General features: G+C 40.9%; 1 protein-coding gene across 4 annotated transcripts; it reads left to right on the top strand.

Moving 5' to 3' along the window:
• The first annotated feature begins 434 nt into the window (after positions 1–434).
• slc12a8 (solute carrier family 12 member 8) lies at positions 435–17,817 on the top strand. Of its 4 annotated transcripts, none has more exons than XM_046404967.1 (14): positions 435–458; positions 1,592–1,720; positions 2,133–2,279; positions 3,538–3,729; positions 3,810–4,041; positions 10,456–10,569; positions 10,769–10,856; positions 11,448–11,535; positions 12,655–12,801; positions 15,143–15,803; positions 15,908–16,005; positions 16,085–16,202; positions 16,995–17,055; positions 17,241–17,817. In XM_046404967.1, exons 2-14 carry the CDS (start codon positions 1,598–1,600, stop codon positions 17,407–17,409), a joined length of 2,238 nt encoding a protein of 745 aa, XP_046260923.1. In that variant the 5' UTR covers positions 435–458; positions 1,592–1,597; the 3' UTR covers positions 17,410–17,817. The 4 variants fall into 4 exon arrangements, with proteins under 4 accessions (XP_046260923.1, XP_046260924.1, XP_046260920.1 ...); XM_046404968.1 differs by lacking the exon at positions 435–458 and adding an exon at positions 465–655 and having other exon boundaries at positions 15,146–15,803; XM_046404964.1 differs by lacking the exon at positions 435–458 and adding an exon at positions 465–655.
• Positions 17,818–18,536: the final 719 nt, after the last annotated feature.

The following is an 18,536-nucleotide window of genomic DNA, read 5'->3' as shown; positions in this document are numbered from 1 at the left end:
ATCTTTAAATGTGATGTTTTTTCCAACCAACAACCAAAACCCAAAGATATTAAAGCAGCAAATCCTCACACAGTAGGAGAAGGTGAAGTCAAGGGGAACCATTTGCTGGTTTGCTGTAAATTTCTTCAGTTTGCTGCCTGTTGACCCATTATTCCTGTCGTTTTCTCTTCATTCTGATGTGATGAATCCACAAATCTCTGTCTGTGTGACCATGGGTAAATATGACTGTAGACTGGCTGAATCAGTCAGAAATGTGGGCCTGCAAAACAACCATGTGGCTCAAAAACAAAATCTCCCTGACACGCTACAAGGGAAGAATTCCGCAAATAAAAGAGATAAGGATATTCAGAGGTACGTGCTTTTCTCAGCTTTAATCATTAGTCAACCTTGCCTACTGCAGCAGGGCTTGCCAAAACTAACACAGAATCCTTGTGCAAATCAACAACACGCCCTGGAAGGTAACCAGCGACAACACATCTATTTAAAGTTACCTGCCGGCTGTTTAATGTTTCCATAAAACACCTTGTTAACAACAGGAGGAGCTGGGAGTCCTGACTGGAAGAATCACTGAGGCACAATGGAAAAACGCCTTTGAAATGTTGATAGCTGGTTATTCCTCTCTTTCACAGTGGAATGTTATGGGACTCTGTGAAAGGTAAGTTTAGCTAGGCTAACTGTTCAGGAGTTTAGCTTCATGAGTGGATATAACGCCACGTCAGATATAAGTCAAATTTAAAATCATATGCAAGTATTTGCCTTGTAAAATTTGAATAAATAACTTTAGTGAATGCTAGCGTTTTCGCACCAATAAGCACTTGCTGTGAAAAAGGTTTTAAAATTAACGTGACACCGTTTGTTTGTCTGCTGCCACAAACTGTACTTTATTGGCAAATCAGTTTCGAAAAATGAAATTATTTCTATTCCACCGTATTTAATGAAATTGCCGTTTTGGTTAATGCCTAATTTAAGAGTGAATACGAGTGATGCAGTGAAGTTTACCGAATCTTATGTTACCTTTCCATTAGGAAACATTAAATTGTCAAGTTTGTGAATTAGGCTTGGTTTGGATGGTATCATCGAGGTTTGGCAGTGAGCAGTTAACGCTACTCTTGCAACACATATAAACGATAGCCTTAATACTAATTTAAGTTTCAAGCAAGTTTAAAAAAAAAAAAGATTTTCTTTAAAGCACCGTGTCGAAACGTGTAATTTACAGCTAAGTTTAGTTAAAACTGTTGTAAAAATCTGTTGACGTCTGTGTTCGAATAACGCCTCGTATTATACCACTGCAAACTAGGCCTGTCCAAAGTGATATTGTTGGAGTTGTTTGTTAGTAACTTGCCAGCCTGGCTCTTGAGTCGTTATCAGCTGCAGTGCCAGGAGCACACCCTGCTGTATCCGGGTGCACTGCTGCTGCACCTGTTGTTTAACCCGGACAGTCGGTTTAGTTTAGACAAACTCAGCTAACTCCTTCAGCAGAGCAAACTAATGTGCTCACCAAGTGATGAATTGAAACACCAAGCTGTATTATTTTCATGTTGATGTTTATAAATGGGGCCATCAGCACAAACCCAGCTGTTTACACCTGTAGGTTGCAATGGAAACCCTGCCTGTAGGTTGGACTGTGCACACCTGTGACCAGGAGGGAGACGGTGCGGGACTGTTGAAGGGCGCCGACACAAACACACATGTCCACGACTTGTTTCATGAAGATGCGCAGGTGGGCTGTTTGCTCTGAAATCCTCCTCCTTTATCCGCTATCCACTAACATCCACTCATATGTTTCTTGTTGGGTTTGAAGCTCTTCACCCCTCGTCTTTGTTCGGTCACAGGGGTTTGGTTTACCTTCCTGTAGGGATTAATGTGTCTAATAATGTTTCATCAAGGTTTTTCAGTCCTTCCATCATCTGACGTTGTCCATTAGAAGTTTTAAAGGTAATCAAAGCAGACAAACAATCTTCTCTAAGACCTGGAATCACCACAAATTGCACTGCAGAGGCCGTGATTTTGTTTTTGTGCTGTTATGAGTTTACAGGAACTTTCCTGATGTCTAAAAAAATGAATACAGTAATGACTTCTGACATCTTTAAACCAGCCAGTATTTTTATTAACTGTTGTGTGTCTTCGATCAGGGCTTCCAGCAGTCCAGCCAGCCGTGGTGGAGGATCAAATTGTTTGTGTGGGAGCCAGTACTCTTCGGTACCTGGGATGGAGTTTTCACCACGTGCATGATCAACATCTTCGGTGTGGTGCTGTTCCTACGCACTGGCTACCTGGTGGTTAGTACTCATACACTGTGTTGCTCTCGCTACCTCATTTTCCCTTTCTCTTTTAAATATAATCCTTGTAAACATCAGGCAACTGATGTAATAAGCAGTTGCCTGATATTTATGTATTCTGGCAATTTGCACAACCCTATCCAGGCAGAGAAACTGTATTCTTAATTTGTCTTCTATTAAGAGAGAAAATTTGCAAAATTGAGTTGTTGAAGTGACAAAATAACAAACCTAAAAGATTTTACTGTCTGAACCATAATCCATAAATTCTTCAGGATGAGGTAGTCACCCTAACTAAATGCTACGTGCTTAAGACAACACTGGAACTGCATTCTTATACTGTGGAACAGTCAGGAATAATGTCTGTTGTGTTTAGGCAGTGTCTGCCATATAATGAGCAGTGCCAAATATTCAGACAGATGTAGAAAAACCTACATTGTCTATGATGAGTTGAAGTGATGTGGACCATTTGCAGTCTGGTTCTTTCTACATGGTTGATTATAGGACTGGGCCAATGGATGAAGCACAAGAGACCTTCATCTTATGTTTATTTTCACTTCTACAACGACATAGTATGGAGGCTGGTAATGACTGTGTACCTCTGTCCAGCTCTGTTGAAGCTTTTGATTTTTATTTTCAGCTGCAACCATCATTAGGTTTGTGTCATCCTGTCAGTTGATCGCAAACACTTTGATGTACATGTGCAGAAAACACAGCTACAAAGAGCCTGTGATCTTAATTGCTACATCCATTTGGGTTTAACTTGAGAGCTAAAGCATAGTTTGAAGAGGAAACCCCGTCTTCCACGTGGCAGAGTGAGAGGCTTTCTTATTGCTTATTGTGCAAAAGTAATGAGTGTAAATTGTCCCTGGCTTAATAGGCTTGAATTTACTATATGTAGATCATTGCAAATGGTAGAGAAAGCAGAAACGTGTTTTGAGTGACAATTTTCTCCCCGTTTTCTTGTTTTAAACGCATGTAAAGTAAAATAAAAGGTTGGTTAATTCTTTAAGATATGATTTACAGTATTAATGTTGATACTGAGACAAAGAAAAAGAAAAAAGTGTGCAGACATGTAAAGAGACATGATGTATGATGTATAAAGTGTGCAGTGAATTGTCTATAAAGCACTGAGCACATACGGTACGGTATCGTCAAGAACGTCCAGTGTGCGTCACTATAAAGCTAAATGTCATGTTGTATGTTGCAGATGTTGGACGTGCATTGGAGACTCAGTATTTTGTCTTATTTTGTCCCCCAGGGGAACACAGGTGTGCTGCTCGGGATGCTGCTTGTCTCCTTGGTCGTGCTGGTTGCTTTAGTGACGGTGATGTCGGGGATTGGTGTGTGTGAGCACTGTGGTGTTGGGAGTGGAGGAGTCTACTCTATGATCTCCACCGTCCTGGGTGGAAGGTTGGGGGGCACCGTGGGCCTCCTTTATGTGTTTGGACAGGTGAGTAACAAATCTGCACTTTAACTCGGATTTGAGTGATTGTTTTTAATATTTATGATTTTCTGTTTTCTGCCTTGCAGTGCGTAGCTGGAGCCATGTACATCACAGGTTTCTCTGAGTCGGTGGCGGAGGTGCTGGGCCTACAGGGCCAGTGGGTGGTGCGTGGCATGTCGGCGGTGGTGCTGCTGGCGCTGCTCGGAATCAATCTGGCGGGGGTCAAGTGGATCGTCCGACTCCAGCTGCTGCTGCTGGCTGTGCTGGCTGTCTCCACACTCGACTTTGTCATTGGCACCTTCACACACCTCGACCCAGGTAGGGCTGGGAGTCATGAACATCGAGATGGAATCAGTAATGATGTTTTGTGTCTTCTAATACTCCAGAATTATATTTATGCCAAATCCTCTGAAGGAGCATTTAGTCGGATTAAAATTATTTCAACATTTAGTAAACAAGTGAACTTGCTTCAGGCATTAACTGAAGGAGAATCCAAACCATTAAGAATACCCTGAAAATAAAAATTAAAAAATCGCAACACTTACTGTATCAAAGGAAAGGAAGCAAAACACAGTTAATGGTGTTTACAGCATATGTGTGTGTGAGTGTGACTGACAGCTGCAGGTCAGCAACAGGTGTTGGTAGAGCTGGTATTTCAGTTTGTCAGTTCTGACTGGCTGTTAGTTGTGACAGTTACCGTCATCCTACCGTGGCATGGTCAGCATCGAGAAGGTAGAGAGATGGCATGTTGTTCTTGGAACAGATGAAAAAATGTCCAAAATATGAATAGACCTTTGTCACAACAGCCGTTTTTGTCTTGCTGAATACAGATTAATAAGTTAACCGTTGGAATGCAGGCCTCATTAATGTTATTAGTTCCTACTGTGCCTTTCCTGCTGTGACAAACCGAAATCTATGCTGAAGAAGAGGGAAATGAACTTGTTATTTAGGGAAGAATATAGACACAGGAGTGCTTTGACGCTAGCAAGGTTATCAGCGTTCAGTTTAGCAAATTTTATTCAGAAAGTAAAATGAGATGTAGTGGAGTAGAAGTATAAAATAGCAGAAAATGGAAATGATTAAGTATAGCACTCGTACTTAGTTACTGTTCATTCACTCACTGTTTAGTCTACTTTTTGACTTGATAATTATTATTTTTTTAGTTGTTATTACTCCAAACATCAGTTATTGATCTTCTTCTTTACTAATAAATAATAGACGATCGATCTTTAATCCATAGTACAAATAAGAATATCGTGCTCCTGAGTTTTTAGCTAATGCAGAAAAAACCGTCTCATCTGTTCTGTGAGCATCAGCTCTGGCAGTTTGGACAAACTGAAAGTCTGTTAACTCAAGGTCATGTTGAAGTTAATAATTTCTTAAAATTCACTGATTGTTTTCTTTATTTCAGCAGTGTCGTCGGGAGTTCAGTAAAAATCTATTTGTGTGTGTGTGTGCGTGTGTGTGAGAGAGAGAGAATATAAGGAACTGAAATGTTGACTTGAATGTTGAATGCCCATTCAGGCCAGTAGGTGGAGCTGTCGTATCACTTATTATTGTCAGTATTATTCTTACAGATCACTTCTTCATGGGATTGTTGTCCGTGTAACAACCTTTCTGCTGACACATATCTTACGATTTTTATCACGTCTGTTTTTCCACTGAGAACTTTCTTTGTCCTCAGCTTGTGGTTGGTTTTGTTAGGAACTTCTGTAAAGTGCTGTTTTCCTTCTCATCTGGCTGAGAGTGGCAGCTTGTTTATTGTGAAGATTTTTTCTCTTTCTTTTTTTTTCTTTTGTGGTGAGGAAATGTTGCCTTTTTTGAGTAGATTGTATTCTTTTGCTGCCCTTCAGGAAGTCCTTCCCCACATTTCCTGTTCTCACTTATTATCAACGTCCTGTCCAGTGGGAAGAGAACAGTGTTCCAGAAATCAAAGCCATTCTTTATGTGAACAGGACTTTGAAGGTACAAATAGTCACTAATACCTCACATAAAAATAGTTATGATAATAGAAAAAAACGTTTAACAGCATATCAAAAGCCTATCCTGCGTTCTTTTTCCCAGCAAATTACAAAGCACTTACTGTACCTGTCCAGCCATGACCAGTTTGTGCAAGATTAAGCTTTACTACCCATACGCCTGTGTAAAAATATGTATAAAAATTATCCACCCACCCCTCCCAACCTACAACCTTCTTCATATTGCAGTAGGCCAGAAGAAACTTGAGATAACTATAACCATGATGGTTACCCCAGGTTTTTCAAATTAAGAGCTGCTGTGTGTGTTGTGGTGACCTCATGGTTGGCACAGGACCAGCAAGTCCACTAGCTGGTTGAAACAGCCCACATTAGCGTGTGCTCACTGAATGCCGAGGCACATCCTGAAGGAAAAAGAGCCACTGCCAAAATCATGTGGTCACAGTTTGATAACACGTCCCCTATGCCCACTTGGCAAAACCATCACTGTGGTAGGTTTCAGACTATGGTACATCACTGCCATACCTATATGTATGTATGTATGTATGTATGTATGTATGTATGTATGTATGTATGGTATGGCTTGTCTGCTGCTCAATCATGACTCTGGCTCCAAATGATGTCACCAGTGCAAGACGGCAACGCTTGTATCCGGGATGTTTTGGCTTCACTTTTGTACAGTGGAAGGAAGTGGAGATGCATTGTCCCTCTTTAAATATGTTAATGGTTGAAACATTTAACATAGCTCAGAATAGCACTTTATAATCCCCAGTGGGAGGCCAAATCATCTCCCAATTGTTATCTTTGAGTTTAGAAACCGATTCAGTTTGGTCAGCAACACTGCCAGGGTATCATCTCTGCAGGCAAACAACTCAAAACAAAATCTTCTGAGTGTGGTGCACAGATCAAATACAATCTGACATTCTTTACCCACTTCCAGTCCATTCAGCTGGAGCCTATTCCCCACACGACAGGAAGCAGTAATGTGCTCTATGGATCTGGGGTTTAGGGTGTTAACCAGACTCACCCACATTTTTGGAAAATGACAAAGGGAGAAAGCCGGAACTGAGATCTGAGGCCTGCTGCTGCTCCAGAGACCGCTACATCATCTCTCCCAGTGATCCGCAATATAATATATAGTTCTCAGTCATCCCATTGGGGACGTGCCCCACCTCTGTAACATCACAGCCTGCCCTGTTCTCCATGCACAGCAGTTTATACCGGTTAATGTGGGAGGGTAAGAGGTCGGTCAGATGGAGGGAAAGGCATCAGATGTTCATGTAATCTGACTACACATTCCAGTCTGTGTCAAAGGAATGCTGAGCCCCTCTGCCTATACACCTGCTCCTCAGACAATATACAAACTAATATATTAATATTTTCAATACAGCTTTTAATCTTTCTACCAAACATCACCGTACAATTGATAACCCCCAACTAGTCATGTGATGTACAAAATAAAGAAGAAGAAACTACTAGCTGCAGAAAAAAAGAATGCTCTTTGACTAAATAGATTTATGATAGCTGTTTTTTTCTTCCAATGTTTACAACATTGATACCATTGATACCGCTCAGCAATGCTTTGAGCTACATGCAACATCAATATGCTAACATGCTCTCAGTGAGAACATGCTCATGAACATCATAGTTCAGCATCTTAGTATACTTAGATCTGAGGCTGATGAAGATGATGAAGTTTTGACTTGAATATGATGCTATATGAAAGGGAGATTTAGCAATTAAGCTCAAGGGATCACCAAAAATTATTATTTATTATTATTTATCCTGGGGCGTGTTATCAAGTCAATAAATGTGAAGATTTTTCACAAAAAGAAATCCCCTGGATTCATCCTCTGGGGAACATGAATGTCTGCAGCAGTATTTTATAGTGGGCCAAAGGGGTGAACCAAATGCCATCCTTTTAGCCATGTTGCTAGCACAGCTAAAACCCAATACTAAGCCTATATCAAGGCTGGATTACCAATCAATCAAAGCAGGCAAGTGTCAGTTGGGTTCCAGAACTCTAGTGACCCCAAAGCCCAAAGCTGAGGTGTTGTTTGAGAGAGTAAAAAAGCTCTGCTACAAGTACAAGCCTTGCATTCAAAATTTTATGCAAGTAGAAGTACAGAAGTAATAGCATCAAAAAATACTAAAAGTACAAAAAGTGTGCTTTGCCAAAACCTCCCAGTCAGATTAACGTGACCATGCCTTAAATAGGAGCATAGTATGAGGAAGGTGAGCATGTACCATAAAATGAGAAACCTTCACAAAAGTTATGTCTGTCTCAAAAGTCTTTTTTAGCCTTTTGTTTTTGTGTATTTTTAATCCACAGCTCTTGAGATCAAATGCTCTGACAGTGTATCTAATTTGTGTTTAGATAAGATAATATAACATGAGATAAGATAGGCCTTTAATAGTCCTGCACTGGGGAAAGTCACCTTGTTCCTGCAGCACAAGGATAGCAAAAATGAAGGTGCGGGTAGGTCGAATAAAAAAGACATATAAAGTAAAAAAAAAATAAGAGAATATTTGACCCACTCAAATGAATAGAGTCAGGCCTATTTGGATATTGGCGTATGATGTTGTAATATGGGTGGGGAGCCCATGGTGCAGACATGGACACTCACTGCCCTGGATTTGTTAGATTCTGATTGTTTTGACAGAGGGCGGTCTCATCGGGTCACAGAGTGAGCAAGAGTTTGGGCTCCTAGTCCCATGTCAGTTTTCACTGCCTCTTTAAATTCATATCCTGGACAACATGTGCACTTCAAATAACTGGTATATCCAGCCCTCGTGGTTTTGAATTGTGTCTAAAACAAAAGCAAAAAAAATGAGCGTTCTCACTCTCTGTCTCCGTCTCTTGCTCGCTCTCATTCTTTCTCTCAAACTTGGAAGCTGCTGAGCTTCTGAAAAGGGTGGTGACTTCCTTTTGGATAAACATGTCATTAATCTGAGAGAACACATTCTTTCCCATCGCAAGATAACCAAGGGGGAAATGTCCGGTGTTGTAACATAGGCGGGCCCTTCAGATTGTGTAGTTTTAAATGGCCCCCACCAATGGAGACCATTCTCCCCTTCCTGCATATTCAACAAGTAGACTTAAACAGAACTGACCTGTCGTGACATTAGACTGCCTATTGTTATTGTTGTGCCTCGCTGCCTATTTTTGTCATTCACTTTGATCAAAAAAGACATGTAACAGCCTCTAATTCCAGATATGAGATCCCAGTTCAGTTGGTGCTGTAATATTTGAGTAACAATTTTTGCAGGGAACATTAGTATGCATTCCTCAAGTTTCTTCTAGTTTTTGTATTGCGGGCAAAAGATTAAGTTGGAAGAATATAAAAATTTAAGAATACTGCATGGTCCACTAGCATCTGACTTGTATCAATTATTTAAATTTTGTAAAAAAAAAAAAAAAAAAAAAGTAAAAAACCTTTAACTATAACTGATGTAGTGTGAAGGATGTTTCAAACACCTGGTGTCTGCATCTGTGGTTCTTTCCAAGGAAAATTCCCCGCTGCAGACATTTCCAGTTAGACTCAGCTTCTCCAGGAGCTGCATTACAAAAACTGACCAATAATCATCTAGGGCCAAAGATGGTCACTGTATACTAACAAAACAAGTAGACAAAAACACCACAGTAATGATCCCTTTACGCCGTGGAGTTAAAACTTAAAGTAGCTGCAGGCAGCAGTACAGCAAGCAGCTTGGAGTTTGGCACTCATTAGGGAAATGTTGAGTTCTTTTAATCAGAATTGATATAAATCTAAATCTAAAGCTATCACATCACAAGACTGGACCCATGTGCAGTTTGGTGCAGTTTTATTTGAAGAAAAGTTGTAATCTAGTCAGTGTAATCTTTTTTTGGATTACTTGAAAATTACATTGATTACTGATGTTGAAAATATTGCACCTTTGCACCACCTATTGCTGAAACAATGGATGCATCACTGTAACATCATAATGTCCTGTTGGATTGTCCGTCTGTACGCCTGGACGCGATATCTCAGGAAAACCTTGACAGAATTTCTTCTTCTTCTGGCAGAAATTTTCACATAAACTTGAGGATGAACTGGTAAGAATTTGGTGTGCGAGGGTCACTGTGACTTCACAAAACACAATTTCAGCCATAACTGAAAAATTTACATGCTAGTTAAGCCAGATTTCACACAAGTGATGAAGTGAGGATGCTTTTATTGATAAAAGTTCAAAGGTCAGCTTTGGTCAGACTCTGAATTGGTGACACTAATCTTGGCTGTCTGCCTTGAAACTGATTGTTCAGTTCTTCTGTGCTGTCAGGTTGAAGACGTGTGTTAAGCATCTACGTTTTAGAATTCGTGGCGTCTTTGCATCGACCTCCATATGCGAAGTGTTGTTGTCCATCACAGGCTCATGGATTCTGATCATACTGAGCTCTGCTGTTGTTGTTGCACCGTGTGACAAAGCTCTCCGCCCGTTCGTTGTGTGCATTCATACAACCGCAAGGCGTAGTTTTAGTTTCAAATGTTATCTTGGCTGATGATAGTTCCTCTTTTTTTTCTTATTCTGATTATATAATGTCAGTTATATGTAATCAGTTACTATCCAACCCTTGTATTTGTTATTTACAAAAATGTGATGCATAACACAGTATTTTATAAGAACTGTCTTCAGTCAGGCAGGTTGATACTGCTGATACATCTCACTGTTTCCTCAGTGAAGAAATGCTGGTCTACAGATCAGAGCTGATGTGTGTTGTTGTCTCCTGTTTCAGGCCATGGCTTTATTGGTTATTCAGCCAGGCTGCTCAGCAGTAACTCAATGCCAGATTACAGCCCAGGAGAAAATTTCTTCACAGTCTTTGGCGTCTTCTTCCCTGCTGCCACAGGTGAGATGGCCCCCATCATCTTGTTTTCATCTAATGCTAACTGCCATCTAAGGTTAACTAGCAACATTTCAGCTCTTGTTTCATTTCGTGTAGCTACATATGCAGTGTAAAAATACATTTTGTGTCACACAGTCCCTGTTGTGTACATTTTTGTGGTTTGTATCTGTGTGTGCGTGTGTTTGTGTGTGTTTGTGTGCAGGGGTTATGGCAGGCTTCAACATGAGCTCAGACCTTCAGCGGCCTGAACACAACATCCCTGTGGGAACGCTGGCAGCTGTCTTTACCTCGTATGACGACATCTCAACACACACACACGCACACACACACATCAATATCGTAGAAAGAGGAAACACCGCAAGGAGACAGAACACAATCAAATTCACAAAACAACAATGACAGTAAAAGTGCACAGACCTTCAGTCAAAGTAAATATACAGTAAGAAAGAAAGACAACATAAGTGGGCCTGCTGTGGAATCATACTGAGCCACAGTGAAGCTTAAAGTGGCCCGCTTGCAAAATGTCGAGCTGTAGTATCAACATGTCAGAAAATAAAAATTGTCTTCCAATTTTTTTTATAAACTACTTAACTACACATGATACTACAAGGATATTTTTCAAATATAACACTCTGAAGTGACTCTCTTGTGATTCAACCAAAAGGGTTCTTTCCAAATGTGTTGATTTTACTTTCGTGGTGCTCTCAAATTACTTTGCGGGATCTCTTCCAAAGGGCAACCTTTTTCACCGTGGCAAACCCAGATTCCCAGTGTAGCCCAGTCTGAAAGTGGAGCTATCATGACACAGTTCTCCTCTTAGTAATGAGAAAGGATCTGCTGCTAGTAAGTCTGTGTGATGGTGTCCTGTCGGTGACCCGCAGGTGGTTCCTGTATCTGGTCTTTGTCTTCCTCCTGGGGGCCATCTGCACCAGAGAGGCTCTGCGCTATGACTTCTTGATAGCAGAAAAGGTAAACTCCTCTAGCTCTCTCTGTTTACATCTTACCCTGGATAAAGAGGTCCACACAACATAAGCGGTGATGTGAGGGGATTCCCCTTGATGGCTCACATTGTTGATGTGGTGTGGTTAGTTCTTGTTCTGACTGTGTGTATGTTCTCAGATTTGACTTCATACACGTGGAAATGGCGGTCATATACGGCCTCAGGTGTATGAAGGAAACTTTGCCTCTCCCAGTACCCACACATATGCTCTGAAGCACTTTTGTGCACTTTCACGCACCACCAGTTAGTAAACAGATGTGTGGAAAACACCAACACACAGTCCACTAAAACATTTCCCAGTACAGCTTTAGGTCTCTGCCATGTTGTGTCTCTGCCATGTACACTAAACCTGCTTCTTATTCTGTTACTCATCTCAGCTCCTGAATATGCTTCAGTTGTCTGGCCTCAGTTAATCATTTCATTTTAACAAACAAATCTTATTCGGTTTGAATATACCTTCAGTGTTGTAACATCTAATACAGGAATCAAAGTATAGTGAAGACAGAATTAGAATATGAATTGGAATGTGTGAGTAAGTTTAACTTTACATTACTTTGGGTGGTCTGTTGAGCGTTTGACTGTTACACAGATTGTGCTGCAACAGTCTCACACACTCTGTTTATTATATCTGTTGAACGGAGCGTTGACATTTGAACTCTCAAATTCTCTGCCATGCTGAGACTCCATAAGGGCAGCCGATGCACATTTAATAACACACAGACTATAAGTAGAAAAGTGGAAGTGCATGATTGTGCTGTGATCAGTGAGACGTCTAATGCAGCCGAGATCCCTGGCATTTGTCAGTTTGTGTACGTTCATCTGTACGGACCAGTTGTTGTTGTGCACTAGTGTGTAAAATCAGTGTATTGTTAATGTGAAACCACAATAACTGTAAAATTAATGCTAATTAACTAGATTTCACTTTAAACAACCACTGACTCAGATTACTTGACTTCTCCATTGGTGGTTGTTCTCATTGTTTTCATAAAGGGCTGTCTGCAGCGGAATTGAACTGGGTGTAGATGTTGTGAGCTCTCGGCCCCACCCCATCCTCTTCCACCCTCTGTTTGTTTTCCTTCTTCCTCCAGGTCTCCTTGGTGGGTTTCCTCTTTCTGCTGGGCCTCTACATCTCCTCCCTGGCTTCCTGCATGGGCGGCCTGTATGGAGCACCCAGGATCCTCCAGTGCATCGCCCAAGAGAGGGTCATCCCTGCTCTGGCCTTCCTGGGAAGAGGGGTGGGTGGATGGAGGGACTTAAAATATTAGCTGGCGTCACCATGATGTAAATGCATTTAATGAGGGTGTTAGTTTGTGCACTGTTGAGTTCACTTGCTTGCAGAATGGGTATTTGAAGCAGCACTGTATTATGACTATTTACAATGTTATTATAGAACCTACTTAAGCCACCATTTTATTTGGACTTTTTACTACCTTAGTGACAAATGGTTTCTTGCTACCAGACTCATAAATGCCCTTTACATGTCTGTACATTAATTTAGCCGGGCTTAGTTCAATTTATAAAAATCTGTGGGTAGAGACAAGATTATACCAACCTCTCATGCTTCCGCTGATGGTGTGAAACTATAGCGGGTGCATCGGAAGCTCTTTAAAAAGCTAGCTAAGAGTGTACTTTGAGCTAAAATTGAAATTTGTGTATTTATAAAGTTGTAAATGTCACTTGTAACGTTTGAACAGATTTCTTTCGCACATTTCCTGTTTGAACAGGAAACAGTGCAAACAGGTGTGCAGCATGGTTTACTATTATTACTAAGCTGGACTTCTCAGGCAGTGCTTCCCTCAGCATGCATACACAGACAACCTGCCTCCTTCTGGGCTGTCCGCTTAAACCTAAACATACAAATTTGAGTGGCAGAGCTGGTTGTGGTTTAGAAGTTCAGCTCAGGGCAAGAAGGCTGTTCACCGTGGTGTACAAGCCATCGGGGAAATGTAGTTTTCCATATAATGAAACTGTGGATTTTGTCCTTCTGTTAACTTTAAGACATACACATCAGTAAACTGTCGGAAGATTAATTTCTGTGCTTTTAAAATTAGCTACTCACTTATATAACATAAATGTCCATCATCTGAGCTCAATCACTATAACCACATCATTGAGTATAACTTCACCCTGGACTCATACATTTAAAGGACATCCATGAATTTATTTATTTACAGTGAAAAACAAATTGCCCAATAACTAGACTATATCTTAAAATTGCATAACCACTGAACTCTTAGATAAATCATGTTATGAGTCACTGAAAAGTTTGTAATAGTAACGTTGTCCCTGATTACTTGAGATTGTCGCTTTGTAACCTAATGAGCGTGTGCAGCCTGGATGTAAAGAGGGGGTTGGGGGTGTGGTGAGTGAACTTAAGAGGAAACTGTGACACAAATGCCTAACTATAGACTGCAGGCTCCACTTCATAGAAGTGACTGGCCTGACAGTATTACAGCAATGAATTACGACTCACTGCTGCTAGACACACACACACGCAGTCACGTTGACGCCCTGACCCTATCCACCTCCACTTTTCCTCAGTCTTGCCTGGATGGCAACAGTGTCTGACCTCTCTCAGCAGGCTGGAATGAAGACCTAGACATCTTGGCCCAAATCAAAGCTTCAGAACAAACGCAGGAAGGGGGCGATGGGCAGGGCCCTGCACCCAGTGCTGTGTGCTCTGGAGGCCTGCCAGGCACTCAGCAATGCTCCTTAAACTGTGTGATAGGACGGAGGAAGTGAAAGCAAGCCAGCTAACAAATCACATGTTAAAACAATTTATCCATTTTGAGAGGGGGTTTATTGTTGGGACACTGGTTTTGTCCTCTTGGTACAGATGGTGTTTCATGGAGTTCTAGATTACCAGATTCAGTTCATTTGATTATTTGTCGCCTTTCAGAATCACTTAAAGTTAAACCTTACTTAAGTGAATTTACCCTTGACGCCGAAGTAGAAAATAGTGTCAGTTCTAAAAGGGGGGACTTAGTTTCTCATGCATTTTTTCAATGACTGATTTAGGCTGCTGACCAAAGACACTTCAGATGAAGTCATGGGAAGATTTTATGAAATGGTTTATTTAGCAGTATTGTGGTGGGGGAAAAAATTAGTTTTGTATGCACATATGAGTAATCATTCCGTTGCTACTTTTGTGGCAAAATACCTCTAGATGGAGATAACTTTCAGCTTATTAGCCGACTAGTCCCAGTGATGTGTGAAAATAATGTTCCCAGTTTTTCTTAAAGACATGAAACTTGGTAAACTTGTACAGTTTGGAGCCCTGAACTGTTTAAAAAATGGACCAATCACAATAATGTCTTGGGGGGGGGGCGCGATGGTCATTTTACTTTCAGCCATGAACGAATTATGTATTTTGCTAAAGTGAAAGTTTCCTCCTTTGTAAATGGTTATAAAAATACCATATACCACATCATGAACTGTTCTGTTAGTGAATTCAGCAACCCATCAAGGGACTCACAATACTTGATTTTAATTGAAAAATTCAAAATTTTGGTGAACTGTGGACTTCATGTGCAGTAGTCACTTTCAGTACTGTGACACTCTCTTCTTCTCTAACAGAAGGGCCCAAACAGGACTCCAGTGGCAGCTATCTGTCTGACCAGCCTGCTGACCATGGCCTTCATTTTCATCGGTCAGGTCAACGTGCTGGCCCCCATCGTCAGCATCAACTTCATGCTCACCTACAGCTTCATCGACTACTCCTACTTTAGTGTGGCCATGACCTTCCAGCTGCAGACTAAGGAGAAGAGGGACCTCCTCATCCCTGCCAAAACAAACCAATGCAGATCAACCAGGCAGAGCTATGGGCCTCTGATCGAGGCCACTGTCCAGGACTATGGGACTGGAGGTGAGAGTTTGCATGTTAAAGGCACTCTGTTGGAGTTTGCCAAGGACATGAATCAGATCTTTCCCCTCACTTCAAATGCTGATGCTGGGGCCCAGAAGACTTCCTCTGTGCAAGAGCTGAGCGGTAGATGCAAGGGCAGAAAGGCTAATGTTACAACTAAGCAGAAGCTGATGGACACCTTTGGCTTGGACCTCAACAGCAATGTGTTCTCAGAAGAGAAAGGAGAGGAGATGAGTTCGTCTCCACAACAAGATGAGGTGCAGTGTGCAGTTGGGGAACCCAGGGCTGCAGAAGAACCGCAAATCAAATGCCGTTTAAAAATACACCACACTGAGCAGGATTCGTCAGCTGAACCTCTCAGTCCCAGCACAGGTGATCATCAGCTTTAATTATCAAACACCAGACTTATTTGACAAGACTTGACTGGACCTGTTTTTTTTAGTAAACTGAAACTTTTTTTTTTTAAAATCTTTCAGGTTCTGGAAGTAAAGCAGAGCACCAGAGCTTTGAAATCAAACCCATTCACAATTCATTTTATGCAAAGTTCTGCAACCACTGGGTTGCACTTCTCGGGGTAATTTAAGTTATTTAATTTATTTATGTAGTGTTCTTCCATTGTGCATAATGTCAAAATATCATTTGTTTTCTTTCAGGCATTGAGCTCCATATTGATTATGTTTGTTATCCAGTGGGTTTATGCCTTAGCAAACATAGTCGTTGCTATGCTGCTCTTCCTCTACATTGGGAAAACAAGTCCTGGACTGCCTTCAGGTGATTTCATCACTTCATTTCTTGTTTAGAAGCGCTTTCCACTTGTGCTGGTACAAGTGTTCTGAAAGATTTCAATCTTCTGAACAAACGGGAGAAATTCTAGTCCAATATAATCTGTGTTTAAAAACAAAGCAATTTTTTTTTACTTGCAGTACTTAGTGTTAATTCCTCCTAAACAAGAATTTCCCTCCAGGGATTAATAAAGGAATTCTGATAAACAGTCAGAATTCCTTACTGTACATTAGTCATAAGCTAGTGAGTAACTGCAGGCACGTGTGTCGCCTCTCGCCGAACTCGCATGTACCACCTGTACCTGTGCAGCATTTTCTAGCATAATGTTGAACAAAAGACTTCACTTAAATGCTATTAGATTTGGTCGTTGCTGGGAGTTTCACTTGTGGTCATTTTGCCAGACGTGCTGGCAGCTGTTGAGGCTTAGGATTTCTAGAATAGCTGAATGGGACACCCGACATCTGTGTGTTATACTCACCATATTACAGAGCGCCTTGGCTGTATGACTCACAACATTGCTGAGCACAAGCTCAGCAAGTGTTACACACTTGTCCCGCAGGTGGTCAGTGCACCACTGTGCGTTTCAAACCACTCTGCTTTGGGACCTCTTGTGCATTAACTTCAAATACTGACAGAATAAAAATAGTCTTTATAGTAAATTTTTACTTATTATAATAATATAAAAATAATATAATAATATAAATTTTTTTTTACTTATCATACTTGTTTTCTGTGGCTAATACTGAAATTAAAACGTTAAGATTTTTGTTTTATTTGCAGGTATTGCGGCTCAATTCAGCTTCTTCACGTGGCTCAAATCAGCACTGAATAGCGTTTGCAGGTATTGCTTCTTGCTGTTATGGTACAAATTGATCAGTCGGGAATCGGTTTTCTGAGAGGGTGACGCGTAAATAAAAGGTTTAATTGTCATCCTTCAAAAACATTTCTTATTAAATTATCTGTCTGGCATAGACTGAGAGTAAAGTACTGGCAATTGTTCATACGTGCCACCTGACTGCCTTTCAGGAGGAAAGGGTCACCTCGGGATGAGATCATAGTGACGCCTTCTCTGTCCGCCGTCGGGCTCAAAACCAAGCAGCTGACAGAAGAAAATTCTGACTTTGCCTCTCGTCACCGCCACCACCAATCCTCATTCATCAGGGCCGACACGATGGTGCAACCATCACTCCCCTGACTGACTTGAACACTGCCCATCACATGTCATAGCTGTCACCCTGAAATCACATTTTCTGCCTCAAACCGTGCCTCATGTTGACCCATGGGCCACATTCTGCACACATATTGTATTTAACACAGTCGATAAGTAGCTCAGATCACTTCCCTGTGTTGTTTGGAGGGAATCTGAGTTTCTGCTAGAGCTGGACTTTTTTCTTCCATAAAAGTAAACTATAAGGAAAATACTTGATTTTTATTACTTTAACCTTGAGACTTTCCACTGTTAAAAGTTTTTGTTGTCTGATTAGCCTACTGCTGGGTCACTCCTGTGAAGTCCAGCTGCTGTGATGCTCATGTGGCTTAAATATCCCGTGTACATGTGACAAAAAAGGTTTAATTAAAATATATTAGTACACTTTTGCATCTATACAGTTCATTGTTCCCATTGTTTGCTTTTTAATTGAGGATAAACGTCAGATCAGCTAACAGCTCTCAGTTATACACAGAGCAGGGAATAAGATGCGATTTGAAGACAGTATTCCATTTGTTTTAAAACCGAACATCACGGTTTGTATTGCAAAAGGTCATGTTATCTGGGTGAATTGAGTGTATCCTCCCTGATTGAGCAGCTCAGCAACGATGCTGTGAAAACCACTTCCTCTCAGCATTTTGCTGTCAGACTTGTTACAGGAAGATGATAAGCTGTAAACTGGAACCTTTCCTCATCAGCTGGGCTCGAGATGGAGTAATAAATAAATTGCCTCGGTGTCAGATGGGTGTCTGTTGATGAGCTGTGAATCCATAAAATGATAGAATAGAATAGAATTTATTTTGTTGATTATGTATTAGCAGTTTCGCTTTGCCAGTTCTTGAGGTGTCTCCATTACATTTGCCTATAATGACCTGTATTCTAAGCTGTATTAGTTTTATAGAATAAATGGAGTCCTTTTTATCACAAATTAAACCAATGCAGTTATAGATGGTGCAAATGAGTCATTTCTGTGAAAGGCTCGCATTTCACAGAAATGACTCGGCGCTCCAAAATTATGGCTTTAAAAATGAGTTAATTGGATTTCATTAATAGAACTTCTTAATGAAAAGTGAGTCATTGCCATTATTAAGGCACTCCACAGTAAGTCAGAGGTG

Source organism: Scatophagus argus, chromosome 11 (genome assembly GCF_020382885.2).
Source record: "Scatophagus argus isolate fScaArg1 chromosome 11, fScaArg1.pri, whole genome shotgun sequence".
In the NCBI taxonomy this organism is placed as follows: Eukaryota; Metazoa; Chordata; class Actinopteri; family Scatophagidae; genus Scatophagus; species Scatophagus argus.
Note: the sequence above shows the minus strand (reverse complement) of the source record. Positions and strands in the feature narration are given on the sequence as shown.